The sequence below is a fragment of the Agelaius tricolor genome, unplaced genomic scaffold, assembly GCF_023055355.1.
Source record: "Agelaius tricolor isolate 1412-34295 unplaced genomic scaffold, bAgeTri1.0.p SCAF_2, whole genome shotgun sequence".
Taxonomy (NCBI): Eukaryota; Metazoa; Chordata; class Aves; order Passeriformes; family Icteridae; genus Agelaius; species Agelaius tricolor.
In genome coordinates this window covers 91,269,607-91,287,314 of record NW_027269262.1, presented here as the reverse complement: position 1 = coordinate 91,287,314, position 17,708 = coordinate 91,269,607, and the positions used below count along the sequence as shown (strand labels likewise).

General features: G+C 41.5%; 1 protein-coding gene across 1 annotated transcript in view; it reads left to right on the top strand.

The window, feature by feature from the left end:
- Positions 1–11,716, top strand: part of KCNK9 (potassium two pore domain channel subfamily K member 9) — a 100,666-nt gene extending 88,950 nt beyond the window's left edge. Inside the window, exon 2 of the mRNA XM_071421856.1 lies at positions 488–11,716. Within this exon, the coding sequence (XP_071277957.1) occupies positions 488–1,329 (842 nt within the window). The 3' untranslated portion in view covers positions 1,330–11,716. The remainder of the gene's footprint in view (positions 1–487) is intronic.
- The last annotated feature ends 5,992 nt before the right edge of the window (positions 11,717–17,708 follow it).

Sequence of the window (17,708 nt, the reverse complement as noted above, 5' to 3'; positions counted from 1 at the left end):
TGGCATCATGTCGTGGTGTTTGAGGGTCCCCAGGATGAGGGACGAGATGAGAATCTTGACTCCATGTTTCAGAAGGATGATTTATTATTTTATGATATATATTATATTAAAATAAAATTATATACTAAAACTATAGTAAAGAAAGGAGAAAGGAAACATCAGAAGGCTAGAAAAGAATGGAATGAATAATAAAATCTTGTGACTGCTCACAGCCTTGACACAGCTGGCTATCATTGGTCATCAAGTAAGAACGATTCACATGCTGGTAAACAATTCTCCAAATTACATTCCAAAGCAGCAAAATATGGAGAAAGCTGAAGCTTCCCAGCTTCTCAGGAGGAAAGATCCTAGCAAAAAGATTTTTCAGAAAACATGTCTGTGACAGAGGCATATAGAATGTCAGAGTGATTTGTGTGGCTTGCTTGATGGGGGAGCCGTGACCATCCCCTGCCCTGCTGACTGTGGTGTGTTTCCATCCCCCCTCCAGGCTACGGACACGCTGCCCCAGGGACGGATGCAGGGAAGGCTTTCTGCATGTTCTACGCCGTGCTGGGGATCCCTCTGACCCTCGTCATGTTCCAGAGCCTGGGCGAGCGCATGAACACCTTCGTCAAGTACCTCTTGAAACGCATCAAAAAGTGCTGCGGCATGAGGAGCACCGAGGTCTCCATGGAAAACATGGTCACTGTGGGGTTCTTCTCCTGCATGGGGACACTCTGCATTGGAGCAGCAGCCTTTTCCCAGTACGAGGAATGGAGCTTTTTCCACGCTTACTATTACTGCTTTATAACATTGACTACGATAGGGTTTGGAGACTATGTGGCCCTGCAGACCAAAGGGGCCCTTCAGAAGAAGCCTCTCTACGTGGCTTTTAGCTTTATGTACATTCTAGTGGGGTTGACAGTCATTGGGGCATTTCTAAATCTGGTTGTTCTCAGGTTCTTGACCATGAACAGTGAGGATGAGAGGAGGGATGCCGAGGAGCGGGCGTCCCTGGCAGGGAACCGCAACAGCATGATTATCCACATCCAAGAGGACTCCCAGCACGGCCGGCCGCGCTACAAGGCCGAAGTTACAGACCTCCAGTCAGTTTGTTCCTGCATGTGTTACAGGTCCCACGAGTACACCAGCCGGGTGGTGTCCCACCAAAATTCGTTCAGCTCGAAGCTGAACCCCCAGTACTTTCACTCCATCTCTTACAAGATAGAGGAGATCTCGCCAAGCACATTAAAAAACAGCCTTTTCCCATCTCCTGTCAGCTCCATCTCACCTGGGTTGCACAGCTTTACAGATAACCACAGGCTGATGAAACGGCGAAAGTCCATTTAAAGGGATTTGTCTTATTTTGCTTTCCTTGTTTTTCCCAGTTCTTTGTTGTTTTGGGTTTTTCTGTTCCTTGAGTGAGACGGAGCGAGGCCAAAGGGAGTAGAGCAAGCCAGTCCTCCTCTGAGACTCAGCTCTTGAGCATGAAGCATGGATTATTACTGTTCCAGCAAAGTATGCCTTACATTACCCCCTTGGTGGATGTCAGAGGATTCAAGGTGACGTGAAGTGGGTACCAAATCCAAAGTTGCACACACAGCTGGGAGCCTTCATGTGCCAGTGGCACTCCTGACCTAACAAACTTTTTTCCTCACGAGCAGGTTGCAGTGTGCGTGCGTGTGCCTGTGTGAGTGCCGGGTGCGTGTGCGTGTGTGTGCGCGTGCAATTCCACAACCAGTGCCATGTGACAAAAATTAAAGCATCAGGTATTATTTTTTCTTTTGCCCTTGAAGCAGTTGTGTTCCAGCCTGCTTTTTTAGATTGCTTCCAAAAGGAATGGGGAGGGTGGGAGGGGAGCCAATTTGTTTTGGTTTTCTTTTTTTTGCCAAGAGAAGCATGCGCCATAAGCAGTCAATATACCAGGTGTATCATGGTAAATTTTTAATGCTAGATTTTAGATTGTATTAACATTAAAAAAAAAAAAAGGCAGGAGAAGATGGATCATTTTAGCTTGCCAGTTCAAAATTTAAAAAAAAAAAAATAAAGCATGCACTTTGTAAAACTGGTATGCATAATAAAAACACAAGAAAAACTAGCAATGGAATTAATAATCAAAAGCAAATAATCATATTAATTTAACTATATTTAATTTTATAATTTTCAACTGTTCCAACAATTTGAAAATAGAATTCCTAGGACAAATTGGAAAAATTGTTGGAACAGGAGAGTGTATTTTGTTATTTTAATTTTATTTATAAATTATTATTATTATTATTATTATTATTATTATTATTATTATTATTATTATTATTATTATTTTATGCAGCAATTACCTGCATGAATAGGATTTTCTATTCTTTGGAATGCTTGGTTGAGATGGGTATAAATAGGAGGATGTATATTTTTTCTTATATAATAGTGACAGGGCATTCCTTGTTTTAAATAAAAAAAAATAAAGATGATTGTCTCTAAATGCTTTTGATTTGTAAATAATGGAAAGCCTTTGTTGGTCTCAGGAAGAATTCAAGGGACAGTATCTTGTGTTTGGCTCACTGGGAACTTGTGAGATTAGATGTGATATTGCTTTTTTTGCTAGGCAAAGGCAAAATGCATTTAGCAGTAACAGGCAAAAATAGCTTTACTCCAGTGTTTGAAGGGTAACAGCAGGAGCAGTTGTGTTGGCAAGTTGTAGTGGAGGATGTTGAGACCATGTCATAGAGTTGTTCCTTGGACATTGTCCATCTCTCAGTTGTTCATCCGGACCAAACAGACTTTACAGAACTTAATTAGAGGCCTAATCCAGCTCCCTTTTAACAGAATAGGAATTTTCAGTGATTACATGGGATTTAGTGCTTTTGAAGATTTATCTTTGATTTTACAAGGGTAGGACTGGGGGTTTTATGAACCTGCACCTTTGTCTCTGATTTAATTCTATCTTTTAAATCGCTTTCCGTGTTAATTTGCCATACAAAACCCATTTCTTTTTGGCACTAATCACCTCCTGCTGATTCTACCATTCTGTGCTCTCAGTGTAAAAGCAATAATCCTTTTTTTACCCTTAAAACTAGATGGTGTGTGCCCAGCTCTGAGCTCTGTGTGCTGATGGATGTTGATACCCTCTCAAAGAGACATTTATAAAGAGCATTAATAGGGAGAAATAAGGAGTGTCATTCCTCCTCTGTTGTCTTCTCCTTGGCTTTAAATTATTAACCATCAAATATGCTCATGTTCTCCACATCTGTCTTTCAGTCAGTAAATGACAAGCAAGTTATCCATGACTTTGACTCTGTTATGCAGCTTCCTTTGGGTGTAGAAATTGCTGTGGCATGAAATCCTCCATTAAGATTGGTGAAGAACAGGATTCTTAATGAGGATGGACATTTTCAGAGTAATGTGTGGGGCAAGCTGGGTGCATCAATGCTGTGCTGCCAGTACCATGTCCTAGGGCAAATGCTGATGGCAGAAGGTGCAATAAAAGAATACCTAAAAAAGCAGTTTCAGGATGTGTTAAACCACCTCAGTGTTTGACACCTCGAAGCTGCTTCCCCTGACAGCCCATAGGGTTCACAGTGCTCCCCAAATTCACTTTTTTCCTCTTTGTTTGTTATCCCAGAAGTGAAAATAAATGTATGTCTCTTTTCCTGCTATGGAGATAAGAAGTATGCCTGGAATATTCACCTCTGTATCATGTACAGCTGCTGGGTGTATTTGACACTGGAGAGAAGCAGGAAAATTTTAGGGTTTGGCAGATTTCGAGTTGAATTCTGTGTCTGGCAAAGGAGAATTTTGGTAACAGGACCTTTAGCAAAATCTTTAAAAAGAAAAAAAGCAGTTGCATCTTATAAAACATTGCATAGATTTTTTTCTTTTTCTTTAAGAAATGAAGAATCTATTATTTCTTCTGCATATAAAAAAATCACCTTTAAATGTCTTATAAAACATGTTGAACTGGAGAGGTTGAAAACTTTACGTACTCTAGCTGATTTGTTACTAAATCTTCCCTCTGGAACCATAAATGAAGAGTCAATTTTAATAGATGGGGTGTTTAACCAGGGGAGAAACTTACCTCAGCATATCATGGGTTATCTGCCACTCAGAGTCTCTGCATTAAAACTCAATGGCTTTATAATAGCTCTGCTTTAGCTTAGTTGAAGTTTGTAGATGTAGTTGAAGAAATCTGTGTATGTTGATATGAAGGAGCCAGAGTAGATGTCCGTAGCCATACTTTTAAATTTAAAAGATATAACCAGTGTATATGTTTGAAAGTGTTTTGCTTGAATGTATCTGCATTCCTTGGGATTTTCAAATATGCTGATTTATTTTATTTTCTGGCTGAACAACCCACAGTTGTGCCCAACATATATTTTTGCCACACATGGGATTTGGAAGTAGCAGGATGGATGTTTCATTTGCAAGGAAACTCTTGCAGGACTTTGATTTGTGAGCAGCCAGACACAAGAACCCTCACATGTTCACATCAGAACACGAGGCAAAATCTGCCTCTCTCTTTAGTTGTTTTCATGGTTCTTGACTGATGTGTGAATAATGGCTTGGGCTGTCTGGAACTGGAACAGGCTGAATCATGAAAGGGAAGCTTTTGTCCAAGGTTAATCCCAGCTTTTCAGCTAAACATGAAAAACCAGCCAGTGAAAGGTGAGCTGACTTTTGTCAGTTGTGTCTCCGACTTCTTACTGCCCTACATGTTTTCTTCTCACAACACTGCTTTTCACAGAATATTTTGGCTAATACATTATTGGGTTTATTCCATTTAAGATATAATCTCTTTCAGAGCAACTTCTCTTGCTCACTACTCGCTCTTTTGAAATTCAGCTACGAGCAGGTAGTAGTGGTACTGCTTATGACTAGACATCCTAATGCCTGCTATCACTTTGTGATGCACTCTCATTCCCCAGAGTCTCATTTCCCCTACCATTCCCTATTATTAAGCATTAGAAATAATAATAATAAATCAGATTAGTCTATTTATGTCACACTAATGTGCTCTTCATCAAAACAACACAAATTTAGCTCCCTGCTGTCGACTTTGATTATATAACAACCCTATTATCCTATAATATTTCATATTATCATCAAAGGGAAAAATCAGTTTGATCAGTGAAGCACCAAAATAGCTTTGACTGAGCATGCTGTGATATGGAAACAAGAGGAAACTTAATAGAACAATGCAGGCACAAGTCTCCACTTGGTCTTCATTACTGTGTAAGGAATATCCTGACAGATCTGACAGGCACTGCTGTGCCAGAACTTTGTACATGTACCTGCTTTACAGGGATACCTGTAGCTGGGCAGCTCCAGAAAGGGTCTTTGGTGTTCCTAGAAGAGTCCAAAATAGCTTCTAGGTTGTTAGTGAATGGAGAAGATGTACAGTGACCTTCAGCAATAAACTTCTGTTTGAACTCTCTGTAACAGCTCATTAGGATGAAACAGATATTATTAAAAAAAAAAAAAAGAAAAATAAAATAAAATAAAAAGAGGGAAGCGACCAAGTTAATCTACTGTATTGAACATTTTCTTATTAGTTCCCTAGTGCTTTGATCAATGAAATGCCAGGGCTGTAATCAAGATTATTGTGAATCTGACCTTAAGCAAGGTAATCCCTTGTTTTCTCTGATGGATTTGGAAGGTTTTGTTAAGGAAAAAATAAAGCTTGATTTGTTGCTAAAAGCTTAAAAAGGAGCAGTCAGTAGAACCAAGATGGAGCATGAAAATGTTCCAAAACCATTTGGTGTGTGCAGAGCAGAGGGCAGGGGTTTGGGTAGAAGTAGCTTTCAGCTGAAGTTTATTTCCTCATTTAGCTTTATGTAATATTCCTGTTAATATTAAGATCTAATTAAGACAGTCATTTAAAATCTTTATGAGGAAGCTGGATGAGAAAGATGTGTTGGAGTGTGTCCATTACACTAATGTTATGGACTTTTTCATGCATATTTCAACAAGACACTATTACTGACTGGAATATTGCACAAATTACAATGAGAATCACACCACTGCTACTTTCAGCAGCCAGAGATGTGTAACACTCACAGAACTGAAAAAGAAAATAATACTTTTCTGACCAGCCTGCTGTCAGCTAACTTTTTATATAAAATTTTATTTTGGGAACTTCAGCAAGATAAATTGTAGAAAAAGGATTTGCTATCATAACAATTCACCAAAATTGAAACAAATGGAATAATGACATTGGACACAGAGAAATTGATTATGGATGGAAGGTGCCCAGGAACTCTTATGCCAGTTAGTCTGAGCTCAGAGGCTGAATGAAAACCATGAAAAACTGATGAAACCCTTTGCCAAAATGCAGTTTTCACTTCTTTAAGATGCATATTATGAATATGGCAAAGCAAATTTCACCCCCATAAAAGTAGGAGGAAGGCAAAAAGAAAGTTGGGAAAACATGAACTTGTTCTCAGAAGCAGGAGTAGTTCTGTTATTTCCAGTTGAAATGGCTGTGAGGTGGTGCTGAAGGACTGCTGAGCTTTCATCTGTGTAGACTCAGTCTGGGAGACTGACTGTCCTCTGCTCAGTCAAGGTCTACCCCAGTGTTCCACTGATAATGGCTCATAGGGAGATTCTTGGAGTTCCTGTCTCTCCAGTCAGGTTTTTGCTGCTGTCTCCATTTAAACCAAGATTTTATTCAACCAGCCCATCCTGAGCAGTGGTGGCCTCTGGGAGATATTATGTTAGTGATGCTATTTCCTCCTCCTAGTGCTCCCAAGTACAAGAGGACATGAGCAAACTCTCTCCTTGTCTAAGGGCCTTCCTCTGGAGCCAACTGATTTGGGTGCCATGCAATGAGTCCTGATTTATACCCTTTTCCTGAGACTGGAATTTTATTTGTACCCTTTTCCTGAGACTTTTTTCCATTTACTGCTAGACACTCTATCAGTGCCTCCAACTACTGCTCACCATGAACAGCCTTTCCTAAACCTAAGGGAAAGCAGTAAGACCTAAAACCAACACTCATCCTGTGTAATTCATGCAGCTGTATTTTGCTTTATGGAATCCAGTCATTCAAAGCTGCCTGCTAATTTTAGGCTGGAAATACTATCCCTGGAGCCTTCAGCCCTCATTTGTCTTTCCTTCTGTGAATATTGTAATTAATAAATATCCCAAAGCCCTCCTTCACCTTGCTTTCTGACAGGGTAAGGAGTGCTGCCATGTATTAACACCCACAACAGATTGGGAAAAAAAAAAGGAGGGGAAAGATTAATGTTGCAGTATTATTGGTAATTAATATTCACAGTTCCAAGCTGCGTTGTCTTTTAGTTCACTTTGAGAAATGCAGAGCAAACAACAGGACGATAACATTTATCATAGCTGGCAAATTCACAAGTGGAGCTGGCAAATATAATAATTGAAACTGTGCTCCATAATGCATCTTCCTCATGCACGAGTTCTGATACCACCATCCTGGCTTTGATTCATTGTTTATCTGGCCCGTGGAACAGCTTGCAGTAATTGCTGTATCCAGAGCACTCCACTTGAAGCTAGAAGAGAGATCCATTTCACAGACAGCCACCCTCTGGCTTTCCCTACACCCTCTCCCCCCTTTCCCACTCAGACATTAACTCATTAGTTTGCCATTTCATGGACGTATGTTCAGGCCCAGGATCCCCACATTCTGTACTCTGCCCCCTCATCTATTAATGAACAGCATTATGCTACACAACTACACCCTGGGGAAGGAAATGTTCCTCTCTAATTACGACTGACAAAAGAAATCTACAGATTGATTAAAACCAATATGTCGGGAATTAAGTAGGAAACACAACGTGGATAACCTTGGATGGGTGAGATCTGTTTCTTCCCTGGCTGGGATGCAATGCATTATCCTACAAGGAGAACTTTGGAGTGTGTTGGTTTGGGAGAAGGCCATCAGGAGAATGGCCAGCACAAATCAAATAAGCAGGTAAAGAGCCACAGTGGTTTGGCTCATTGTCTGTAGGTCACTGGTGAGGTCCATGGCATAGTTTCAGAGTCATGGCCTTCTGGCTTTAGTTTATTTTCCAGTCATCTGCAGGCATTCTCCCACAGGAGTAGCAGGAGGTGTGGGAAGGATGGACCAGGGCTGGTTCTTAGTGGAGTGGATTGTTGTGGTGAGACCACCTTGCCAACACCAGTATCAAAGGGAAAGTAGGGAAAATTGTCTCCTAGTGCACCTTTCCTCTCCTATTCCATGGAAGAGATCAGTTTCACCAACCCTCCTGCTGCCTGCAGCAAATCCAAAAGACCTGAACTGTGGTATCCTTGTCCATCTTTGATAGCACCTCCCCAGAGCCATAGGAATAGGTGGGAAATTCTAATCTTCTTTAGCTGAGTTCAGGAGGTCACAATATAGCAAAGAAACCTCTTTGTATTGACTGTGTTTGGACAGTTACTACATGTCAAAATGTCATCAAAACTGACCTTTAGAGAAGTAACTTTTATTCATTATTGCTGGCTCTCCCTGCAGAGGGGGTATGAAGCGCCTCAATCATAATTATTGTTCAGAGGATAATTAATCTGATAAAAGTATTTAATTAGATTATTTGAAGTAGACTGTGTAAGTGATTTTGGCCTCCCAGAGTCTGAAACTGCAACTCTACAAAACGATTTCCAAAAGGCCTGTTTGATAATATCACTTCTGACATTGGGGTCGTGCCTCAGCTGCCCTACTGACATGCATCATCTTGGCATCTTGGCTGGAGCTGGTGTTGGAAGAATCTGGGGAAGGGATTTTAGTTCAGCACCAATGCAGTGAGGCTCTTAATTACCTCTGAATTCAGGGCAGATATCTGACTTGCACACTGGGCAAGAGCTCAGGGCTGGTTTCTCCTTGGGGTTTCTCCTTAGAAACCAAGACATGGAACTTGGGTGCCAGTGCCTTCAGATAGATCTATAGCTGTTCCTTTCAATGCTTCCTGTGAAGTATCCACCACCTTTATCTCACCTCTCTGATTTGAAGCTCTTCTCAGAACCGCTTCTGAATGGTGAAGTGGGTGGTTTGAGGTTTCTTGTTCAGCATGCAGCAGTGGGCACATACCATTGTCTCCATTATGCCAGTCATCCAAATGGATCTGGGGGCTAGGTCACAGCAATTCATTGTGGTTGTGACCACCAAAACTTTGCCAAATTCTTCCAATTTCTCTAGCAGCTGCTGTCTTCCCAAAAGGTTGGCCAAGTGGGGCAAAAGACATGTATGTGAGATCTTTCTAGCAATGCAATTAGTTGGGGTTTTTATCTTCATTGTACATTCCTTTCAAGTTCTTCAGCATTAAATCTCCATCTGCTCTATGGTGACTGATATCTCCATGCAATTTCTCTTTTCTTTGAATAATTCATTACTGCCATGTGTGTTTTCCAGAAAAGATCCTTTTTAGCTTACCTTCTCAATGCCCAACATGGAGAGACACTGCAGTCAGAGGCAGCACTGGGAAATTCCTCAATTGTTGATATTGTGCCCTTTTTCTTCTCTTGGGAAGAGCAGAATCCTGTGTGGTCACCATTGACCAACACAACTGGTTTGCTCAACACAACTTAATGATCTTTTCATGGCAATTTCCCTCCTTTTCAACTGTTCAGCAGCATTTACACTGTGGCAGATACTTTCTGTATAAATTCTTAGCGCAGGAGTATTATTCAGCTGATTAGAGGACAAGTGTAATACCTGCATAACAAGAGAAGGATCCCAGTGTCCAGGTCACAAGAGGTTTAAGACAGTTAATCTAGCAGTTGGGTTTATTAAGTAATTTCTTGGGTACCACTCTGAACACTGCTTTTTTGGACTTTGACAAATTTGGTTAATGCACACAAAGTTAGTTTGGGTGTTAGTACTGTTGGGTTGACCTTGTCTGAAAAAAAAAAAAGCTAATACATGCTTCAGAAAGAATCCTGTCTACTACAAACCTTTGACAATTAAGAAATAAGCAGAAATTATGAGGCAATGGCTTTTTCTTTAGAATGCAAACCTAATCTTTCTTTTACAGAATGCATATTGCGTATTACATGACCAAAAATCCATCTGTTCTTCTTTTTTCTTCTTTTTTTTTGGCAAGGTCAGGAGTGAACTGTGGAAGAAAAAAATGCTTTATTTTTCCTCTTCCCTTGACTTGTTAAGATTTGTGTGGTTGTTTGTTGCCATTGAGGAGTGTCAAGTAAAACTTTTGACCCTAGTGACATGATGGCAAAGGAAATTAATTGGAGCTGGATAGGTCCATGGGGAAAGGGAGGGGGGCTTAACAGTTGTTTCCAGTAGGCCAAAAGAATGTGGATACTGTCTCTTCAAGGTGCAATTTCTTACTTCAACAAACTGTTCATCTATGAGAAACAGGGATAAAAGTGTTCAATTTGGGACCTAAGGAGTTTATATGGAAATTCTTGGATTTCTTCCAAACACACATACATGTTGAAATTAAATTGTGAATCCTACTTTGGAGACTGAGCCTTCCTGCTCAGACAGGAGCGTGCGTGTATGCGTGTGTTTGTGAGTGTGTGCTGATGCTGTGTCTCTTTTGGATCTCTTGACACTTTTTGGTGCATTTTTGTACTTCTTTGAATGTGCATATGCGGACTTACCGACGGTGTATTGACGGCATTCTAAAGGCCCTCAACAGCCTGAGATAGAGAAAAAAAAAATCTAAATTTCTACCCTGGTTGATACATTTTCTGTGCAGCACACAGAGCATTAGGTGCATGGTCATCTAGAAAGAGGAGCTGCTTGGCTGTGGAGACTGCACTTGGAATTTACCTCCTGGAAGCTGTTTTCTGTGCTCATTTCAGACCTCTAAACTTCAACATAGTTGTTGAGCTGGTCCTAGCAAATGAGAGCAATCAGGTCATAAGCATCAAGATGTGATTTGTTAAACCAGTGATAACTTGATTACAAAGAACCAAATTAAAGACTCTTTTGTGTTTTTCATTTCTTTTCCTGGCCTTCTCCGTCATGGGAGAGGATGCCTTCACACATGGCCTTAGAATGCCGTACTGGAGTCAGAATGCAACAACAGTCAAATGAAAATAAGATGTATTGCAGCTTACTTAAAGAATGAAAACTGTATCACACAAATGTTTACAAGTCCAAGTAGACAGCGAACCCCTGTACAATATGTAATTTATGCAAGGGATTGCATCTTTTTTTTGTAATGAATGCACTACGCAACCCTGTATATATTTTACAATGTCTTTACAGAGAAAAAAAAAAAAGAATCATTTACTGTAGTGTTGTAAAATAATGCACTTTTCTAATTTTTTCATTAAAAATCCTATGGCACGTTTTCAAATGTATATTGTTTCTTTTATATTGAATGTGGAAATGTTAACTTCCTGTAAAATTGCACTACAGAAGTAAAATCCACTGATGGAACTTATTTTGTTAAAGAAAAGTCCCTTGACAACCAACAGATGTTTATGATTATACAATATGTATGTGTGTGCATATATGTGTATATAGTGTATATGTAATGTATGTATATGTATATGCACACACAGACATATATCCAGTGATATGTGTATATATAAAATGATATAGGTCCAGATTTATATATGATTGTATTAATATAATATCTATAGATTGATAGATATATAGATATGTATATATATTCATACATACACACAAGAATCACAATGTACAAACCCAGAAAGGATTACTCATTAAATTTAAGGGGGTTGGGGGGCAGAAAGATGTCATATACAGAAGATATTTTGCATTGCAATAAAAGCTTTTTTGACAAAAGTACGTGCAGAGTGAAGTATGAACCTTCATCAAATACCCAACAATGCTGTTCCCAAATGACTGCAGTTCAGAATAAGCAAAACCAAACTGCTTAGAGGAGGCATAAGGGCAGAGTCAGTGCATGTTGAGACTCCCCCCATCTTAACTTTGTGGAGCTAAAGGGCAGGATCTTAGGATATCAAACTGAAAAGCGTGACTTCTCCTGACTTGAGGAGATCAGTGTTCTGCTCACGAAATGATTAATCCTGTGCTGCCTAATAAAAGAGGGGAAGTGGGTCTCAGTGCTAATTTTAGCTGGCAGATACTGCCTTGAGGCACAAGCATGACTCCTTGTTTGGGATGGAGCATTGGGCAGCTTGTGCTGTTGTTGCCATCCAGGTAAGTCACAAGGGAAGCCAGGGACAGGCCCTCACTTTGTCCTAAATTATGTGATTTTGTTGTGAGCAAATGTTTTAAGATCACTTAAAGAATCACCATCAAAGCTATCAGTAAATACAGGATTGATATAGAATGACAGCATGACAAAGTTCTTTGGCAAGATTCACTTGCTAGATAGTTAAGGCGTACCAAGGGAAAGCAAACAAAGAAATCCAGAGTTAATCAATGCAAACCAAAATAGACACAAAACTATCCATGTGGAGGTGGGGTGGGGATGACACAAAAGGACAGAAAGGGTAAGGGTAAAAAGGAATATGCCTGAAGGCCCAACAGCACCTAACAGTATTTAAGCTTAACGGTACTTAAATGAAACTTAACAGCACCTTAACACTTTAACTTCTAAGTTAAACAACTCAGCAAAGGATTCACATAGGATTTACTGTGCCACAACAGTAACTTACTTACAGGCCTCACCTACAAATCCAAAGTGTCTAAGAATCCAGGAGAGCAGCATTTCTCCCACATTTGCTATGGCATATGCACACTTGCATGCAGACAGACATGAGGAGCCTGTACAAGGTACCTGTGAAAAATTCCCCATGAAGGGAGCAAAATCCTCACTTCAGATGCCTTTGTATGTTCTCAGCAGGTGAAGGGCTGAGGAACTGGGGTGTCAGGCCAGGATCTCTCATTGTTCTGTAGTCCCCAAGTACAGGATACTTGAGAGGTCTCTGTTTCTGAGAGGTGTCCACTCAGAGGGCGCTGCTGGTCACAGCCCTCTGTGCTCCAGGAGAGCTCAAAGGGTCTCACTTTGGGCTGCTGTTTATTGGCCCAAAGAAAGTTTTGGGCTTTGGTCACAACAATGTTTCATCCTGGCTGCAATTCAGGTCAGTGGCTTTCTTTGAAAGTCTCAGAACACAAATATCATTCCACTTGGGTTGTTATTCAAGCAAAAAACCGTTTCCAAGGCCGTTCATTAAGAAAAAAGGGAAAAGCATGGGCTCATTAGACAGCACAATTTCCTGGGAGCGCACAGTGTTCCTGATAAACTCAAGAGGGGCTCATCCCTGGTGCTGTTCATCAATACTGGGGCCTAATGGGCTTTTCTCAGATTATAATGTGGTCTGGGGGAGCAGGCACCACCACAACGACTCCTACACAAGCTTCACCACACCCTGCTACTAATGCAAGGATTGTAAAAGTTGCCAGAGTTAATATTTCACATTTAAAAAACATCTCACTAATGGGAAGAATCCTCTCTTTTTTCCTTCTTGGTGATTCTGTGGCCAGAAGCTGATCCCAGCTGCACAGTGACAGAGTGAGAGGTTTTATATTTCCTTCCAGCAGCCTTAATGAAAGGAAACATCTACATGAACAGTGAGAATAGTTAACCATTAGAATAAAATGCTGGTTGCAGCAAATTTACCACAACAGGCAGTGATTAAACACAGACCAACTATGTGTTACAATATAATCATGGAGTTGTTTGGATTGGAAGGGATCTTAAAGATCATCTCATTCCAGTCCCCTGCCATGGGCAGGGACACCTTCCACTTGATCAGGCTGCTCCAAAACTCATCCAACCTGGCCTTGGACACTTCCAGGGATGGGGCAGCCCCAGCTCCTCTGGGCAGCCTGTGCCAGGGCCTCCCCACCAACTCTAATGAGACATTACAGCGACAGTGAGATGAGGTTGCTGTCATAGCCTTTATCTGCTCTTTCTAGTTATGAATCTCACTTACAAATGGGTGAAGAGCCAAGCAGTCCTGTGTCTTGGTACACTGTCAGTGTTCAACACATCTTTATTTAGTGCTCGGCCTACATTAAAACAATAAAAGAGATGCATGTGACATCTTCATCTTCTGGTGGGGACAGGAAGGGGGTTGGCACACACATATGGCACAGAAAGGAGGAAACCAGCAGTAACCACAGAGAAAAGGATACCAGGGCAATCTCACCTGTGTTTTGGGCTGCATCAGGTAACATTCTTTACTGGGAGAGTAGTGAGTGGCACAGGCTGCCCAGAGAGGCTGTGGGTGCCCCATCCCTGGAAATGTTCAAGGCCAGGTTGGATGGGGCTCTGAGCAACCTGGTCCAGAGAGTGGCATCCCTGCCCATGGCAGGGGGTTGGAACTAGGTGACCTTTAAAGTCCTTTTCAAACAAAATGATTCCATGATTTCTATGAACACCTCTATTAGCAGTTAAGATCAACAATTTCTTTCTTTTTGGTGTGGTATTTGAAAGCATATTTTATCATGCACAGAAAAGCTGAAGTGGTGTTGAACCCCATTTGCTCCTTTTCCAAAAACCTTTCAGAGTAATTAATTAAGCAGTCGATAATATAGACTAGAAGACAACATTTTAAAGAGCTCCAGGTAGTGCAGGAGAATTTGAAGAAAACTTTTGCATGTTGAGCTTAACAACCACAGGAATGTCAGACTTCAGCGGATGGGAGTAAAAATGAAGGAAAAAATCTTCAATCTTTCATCTATAGGCTATAGATATCATTATAAATTTGAAGAAAAGTCTGATTTTTTAGGGTTTGGCTGCTGCCATGTGTATGGGTCCTGTCTCAGAGGAGGAAAGGAATTAAGCATCCTGCAGAAAAAATGCAAGAGCCTGCTCAGTACATATTTTGCTTGGTTGTCAGCAAACCACACATTTCAGTCACTGAAAACAGGTTTGTGTCTGTAATCATGCTGTGACCAAATCTCTGCATCTTTCTCACCTAAGGCAATATCTTTAGTTCAGCTTGTCCGTTGTAAAAACAGTGACTTTTGAGATAGAACAAATGAGGGAATTGTGCTGGAAGTATACCAAATAATGAGCAGTACAGAAGAGATAAATGAGCTCTTCCCTGTTGTGCTCTCTCACTCTTCCAGGACAAACCAATATCCAATTGAACAGAAACTAAAACATTTAGAACTGAGGGAAGAAAATATTTTTATTTCTAATATTAAAAACAATAACTTTACATTTCTAACAAAGTAATAAAGTTATTATTTCTAATATTAAAAACAATAAGGAATTAAAAAAACCCAAACAAACAAACAAATTTCTAGGATCTTCAGGGCCAGGAAAAAACCTGTTATTTGATTAAAAGGCAGAAAACAAAAGCTCTGGAAGACCTGAAATTAGTGTGTCAGTCTGAATTCAGCCACTGAAAGAGATATAAACGACCATTTTGCTGCTGGGACATGATTCTGCCCCTGTCCTCTGCTCTCCTGGACCCCACGTAGAGCACTGTGTCCAGCTCTGGAGCCCCCAGCATAAGAAGGACATGGACCTGCTGGAGTGAGTCCAGAGGAAGACACAAAGATGATCAAAGGGCTGGAGCACCTCTGCTGTGAATTCAGGTTGAGGACTTGGGGTGGTTCAGCTGGAGAAGAAAAGGCTCCCAGGAGACTTTAGTGCCTCTTCCAGAACTAAAGGGGCTGCCAGGAGAGCTGGAGAGGAGCAAGGGGGTGATGGGACAAGGAGGAATGGCTTTAAACTGAAAGAGATTTAAATTGACCTCAGGAAGAAACTTTTTACCATGAGGGTGGTGAGGCCCTAGCAGAGGTTGTGTCAGAGACTGAATGTTAAAATTTATGGCTTAAACATCTTCATGAAGGGCCTTTGCCTATTGTAGCAAAACTGTGTTACAAAAGCTGCAGAGAAGACCCCCACACCCTGAACAGACCTTCTGACAGAGCTGCTGGTTGATGGAGATAAGATAAAGCAACAACTCAGGGCTGGGGAAGAGGGATGCATTCACAGAGCTCAGTCTTAGCACCTCGGGGTGGAGCCCACAGCCCTGGGGCTATCAGCTCTCAGCTCTCAGCTCTCAGCTATCAGCTCTCAGCTCTCAGCTATCAGCTCTCAGCTCTCAGCTGCACAGACCCTCCCCCACAGGGTGGGGAAGGGGTTTGGGGTGTGTTGAGGAAAAGGCTCTGGCCAGAGGCCCAGTGACCTCTCATCCTCTGCTGTGCAGACCAGCTCAGCTGCAGGGGTCCCTTCCCCCCAAGAAAAGCTCATCCAAGGCAGAGGGGCTCTCATGGCCCATCAAAGCCCCTCCAAAGGGGTCCCCAGACCCTGCACCAGAGCACTGCAGATGGTGAAACAGATCCTCAGCGTTGCAAGGGACAGTGTCAAACCCAGGCCCCTTAACAGAGGTGTTCCTACCTGCCCAAAATGAATATTAATCCATGGGATTGTGCACTTCAGAGTGTGGTGCAGCAGTGGTGACAGGAGATCCTCACCACCAAGAAGACCAGATGGAGGAGAGCAACGAGAGGTTGCTGGGATCCTCTGATGGGTGACATGCTTCCACCTAACCCCTGTCACTCTCTCCTTCCCCCCTCCACCCCCTATGCACACTTCTGTCCATATTTCTTTCTTTATTTCTTTTCTCTTTCTTTCTCTTTGCCTCTTTTACTATTAAATCAAACATATCAATTTTTTGGCACCAACATCTCACCTCATTTGGTTTTAATCACATTTTTTTGGGTATATTTCAAACCTTTCTGGGTCTCATCTATTTTATTCACAGAGGCTTAGCTTTCTTTGCTCTTCTGGGTTAAAACCAGTTCATAACAGGTTGCCCAGAGAGGGTTTGGATGTCCCATCCCTGGAAGTGTTCAAGGCCAGGCTGGATGGGGCTTGGAGCACCCTGGGGTAGTGGAAGGTGTCCCTGCCCATGTCAGGGGGGGCTGGAATTAGATGATCTTTAGAGTGCCTTCAAACCCAACCATCTCATGACTTTATATTCAGACTATCCTGGCCTCCAGCATTTTACTGCTGGGAAATGCTGACTGTTGAAGAAAAGGAAGAAAATGTCCTTGTAGATGAAGCCAATGCACTGTGCCACTTTCATAGTGGCTGTTGATGAAAACTCTTGGTTTTACCACTTGTCATGGATTCAGATGACCTGTCCTGACTCAGGTCTAGGGTTATTTCTCCCAGGTCTGGCTAAGGTAGGAATGTATCACTCAGTTTCTAAGAAGGTGGAAATGCTAGAGATAGAAACTACCAACCTATACCACCCCAGTCTATACCAAGTTAATCTTTCCCTTCTACCTTCTAGTCAAGGTTGAGAGGCAGGACAAAACCTTCTAGTTTAATATCAATTTTACTCCTACATACCTCCTACAATAATGGTCTTGTGTCACAATAGACCCCAATTTCACTCTGGAAATTCAGGTCATAGGAATGAACTTGGTATTTCCAAAAGGAGCACCAACAGCAGGAATATTCAAACTTAGGTTTGAATGAAGGGAGAACGTATGGTATGTCATGGTCCTTCTCTCCACAAAAGCCAGCAGCTGATTTTTCATGGAAGAAGAGTTTACTCCATCCTCTGGTGCCCTGTGCTGCCCAGTAGATTGGGAGCAACAGCTTTTTTCTGTTTCACTGTTGTAGTGTCTGGTGAGTGTTATCAGCTGCATTTTGAATTGGATGCAGAGGAAAACTGCAAGATGCTGACATCTGTGGAGTTTTAGGACAGAGTTTTGCTGTGTTCTACACAGAAATGAGAGGGGAGAAGTCCAACTCACAGCCTGAGCGACTTTGATCTCAAACTTTGAGTTAAGCCTCTTTATGGGTCATATTTAGTAAGCACAACTATTGATGTGCTTT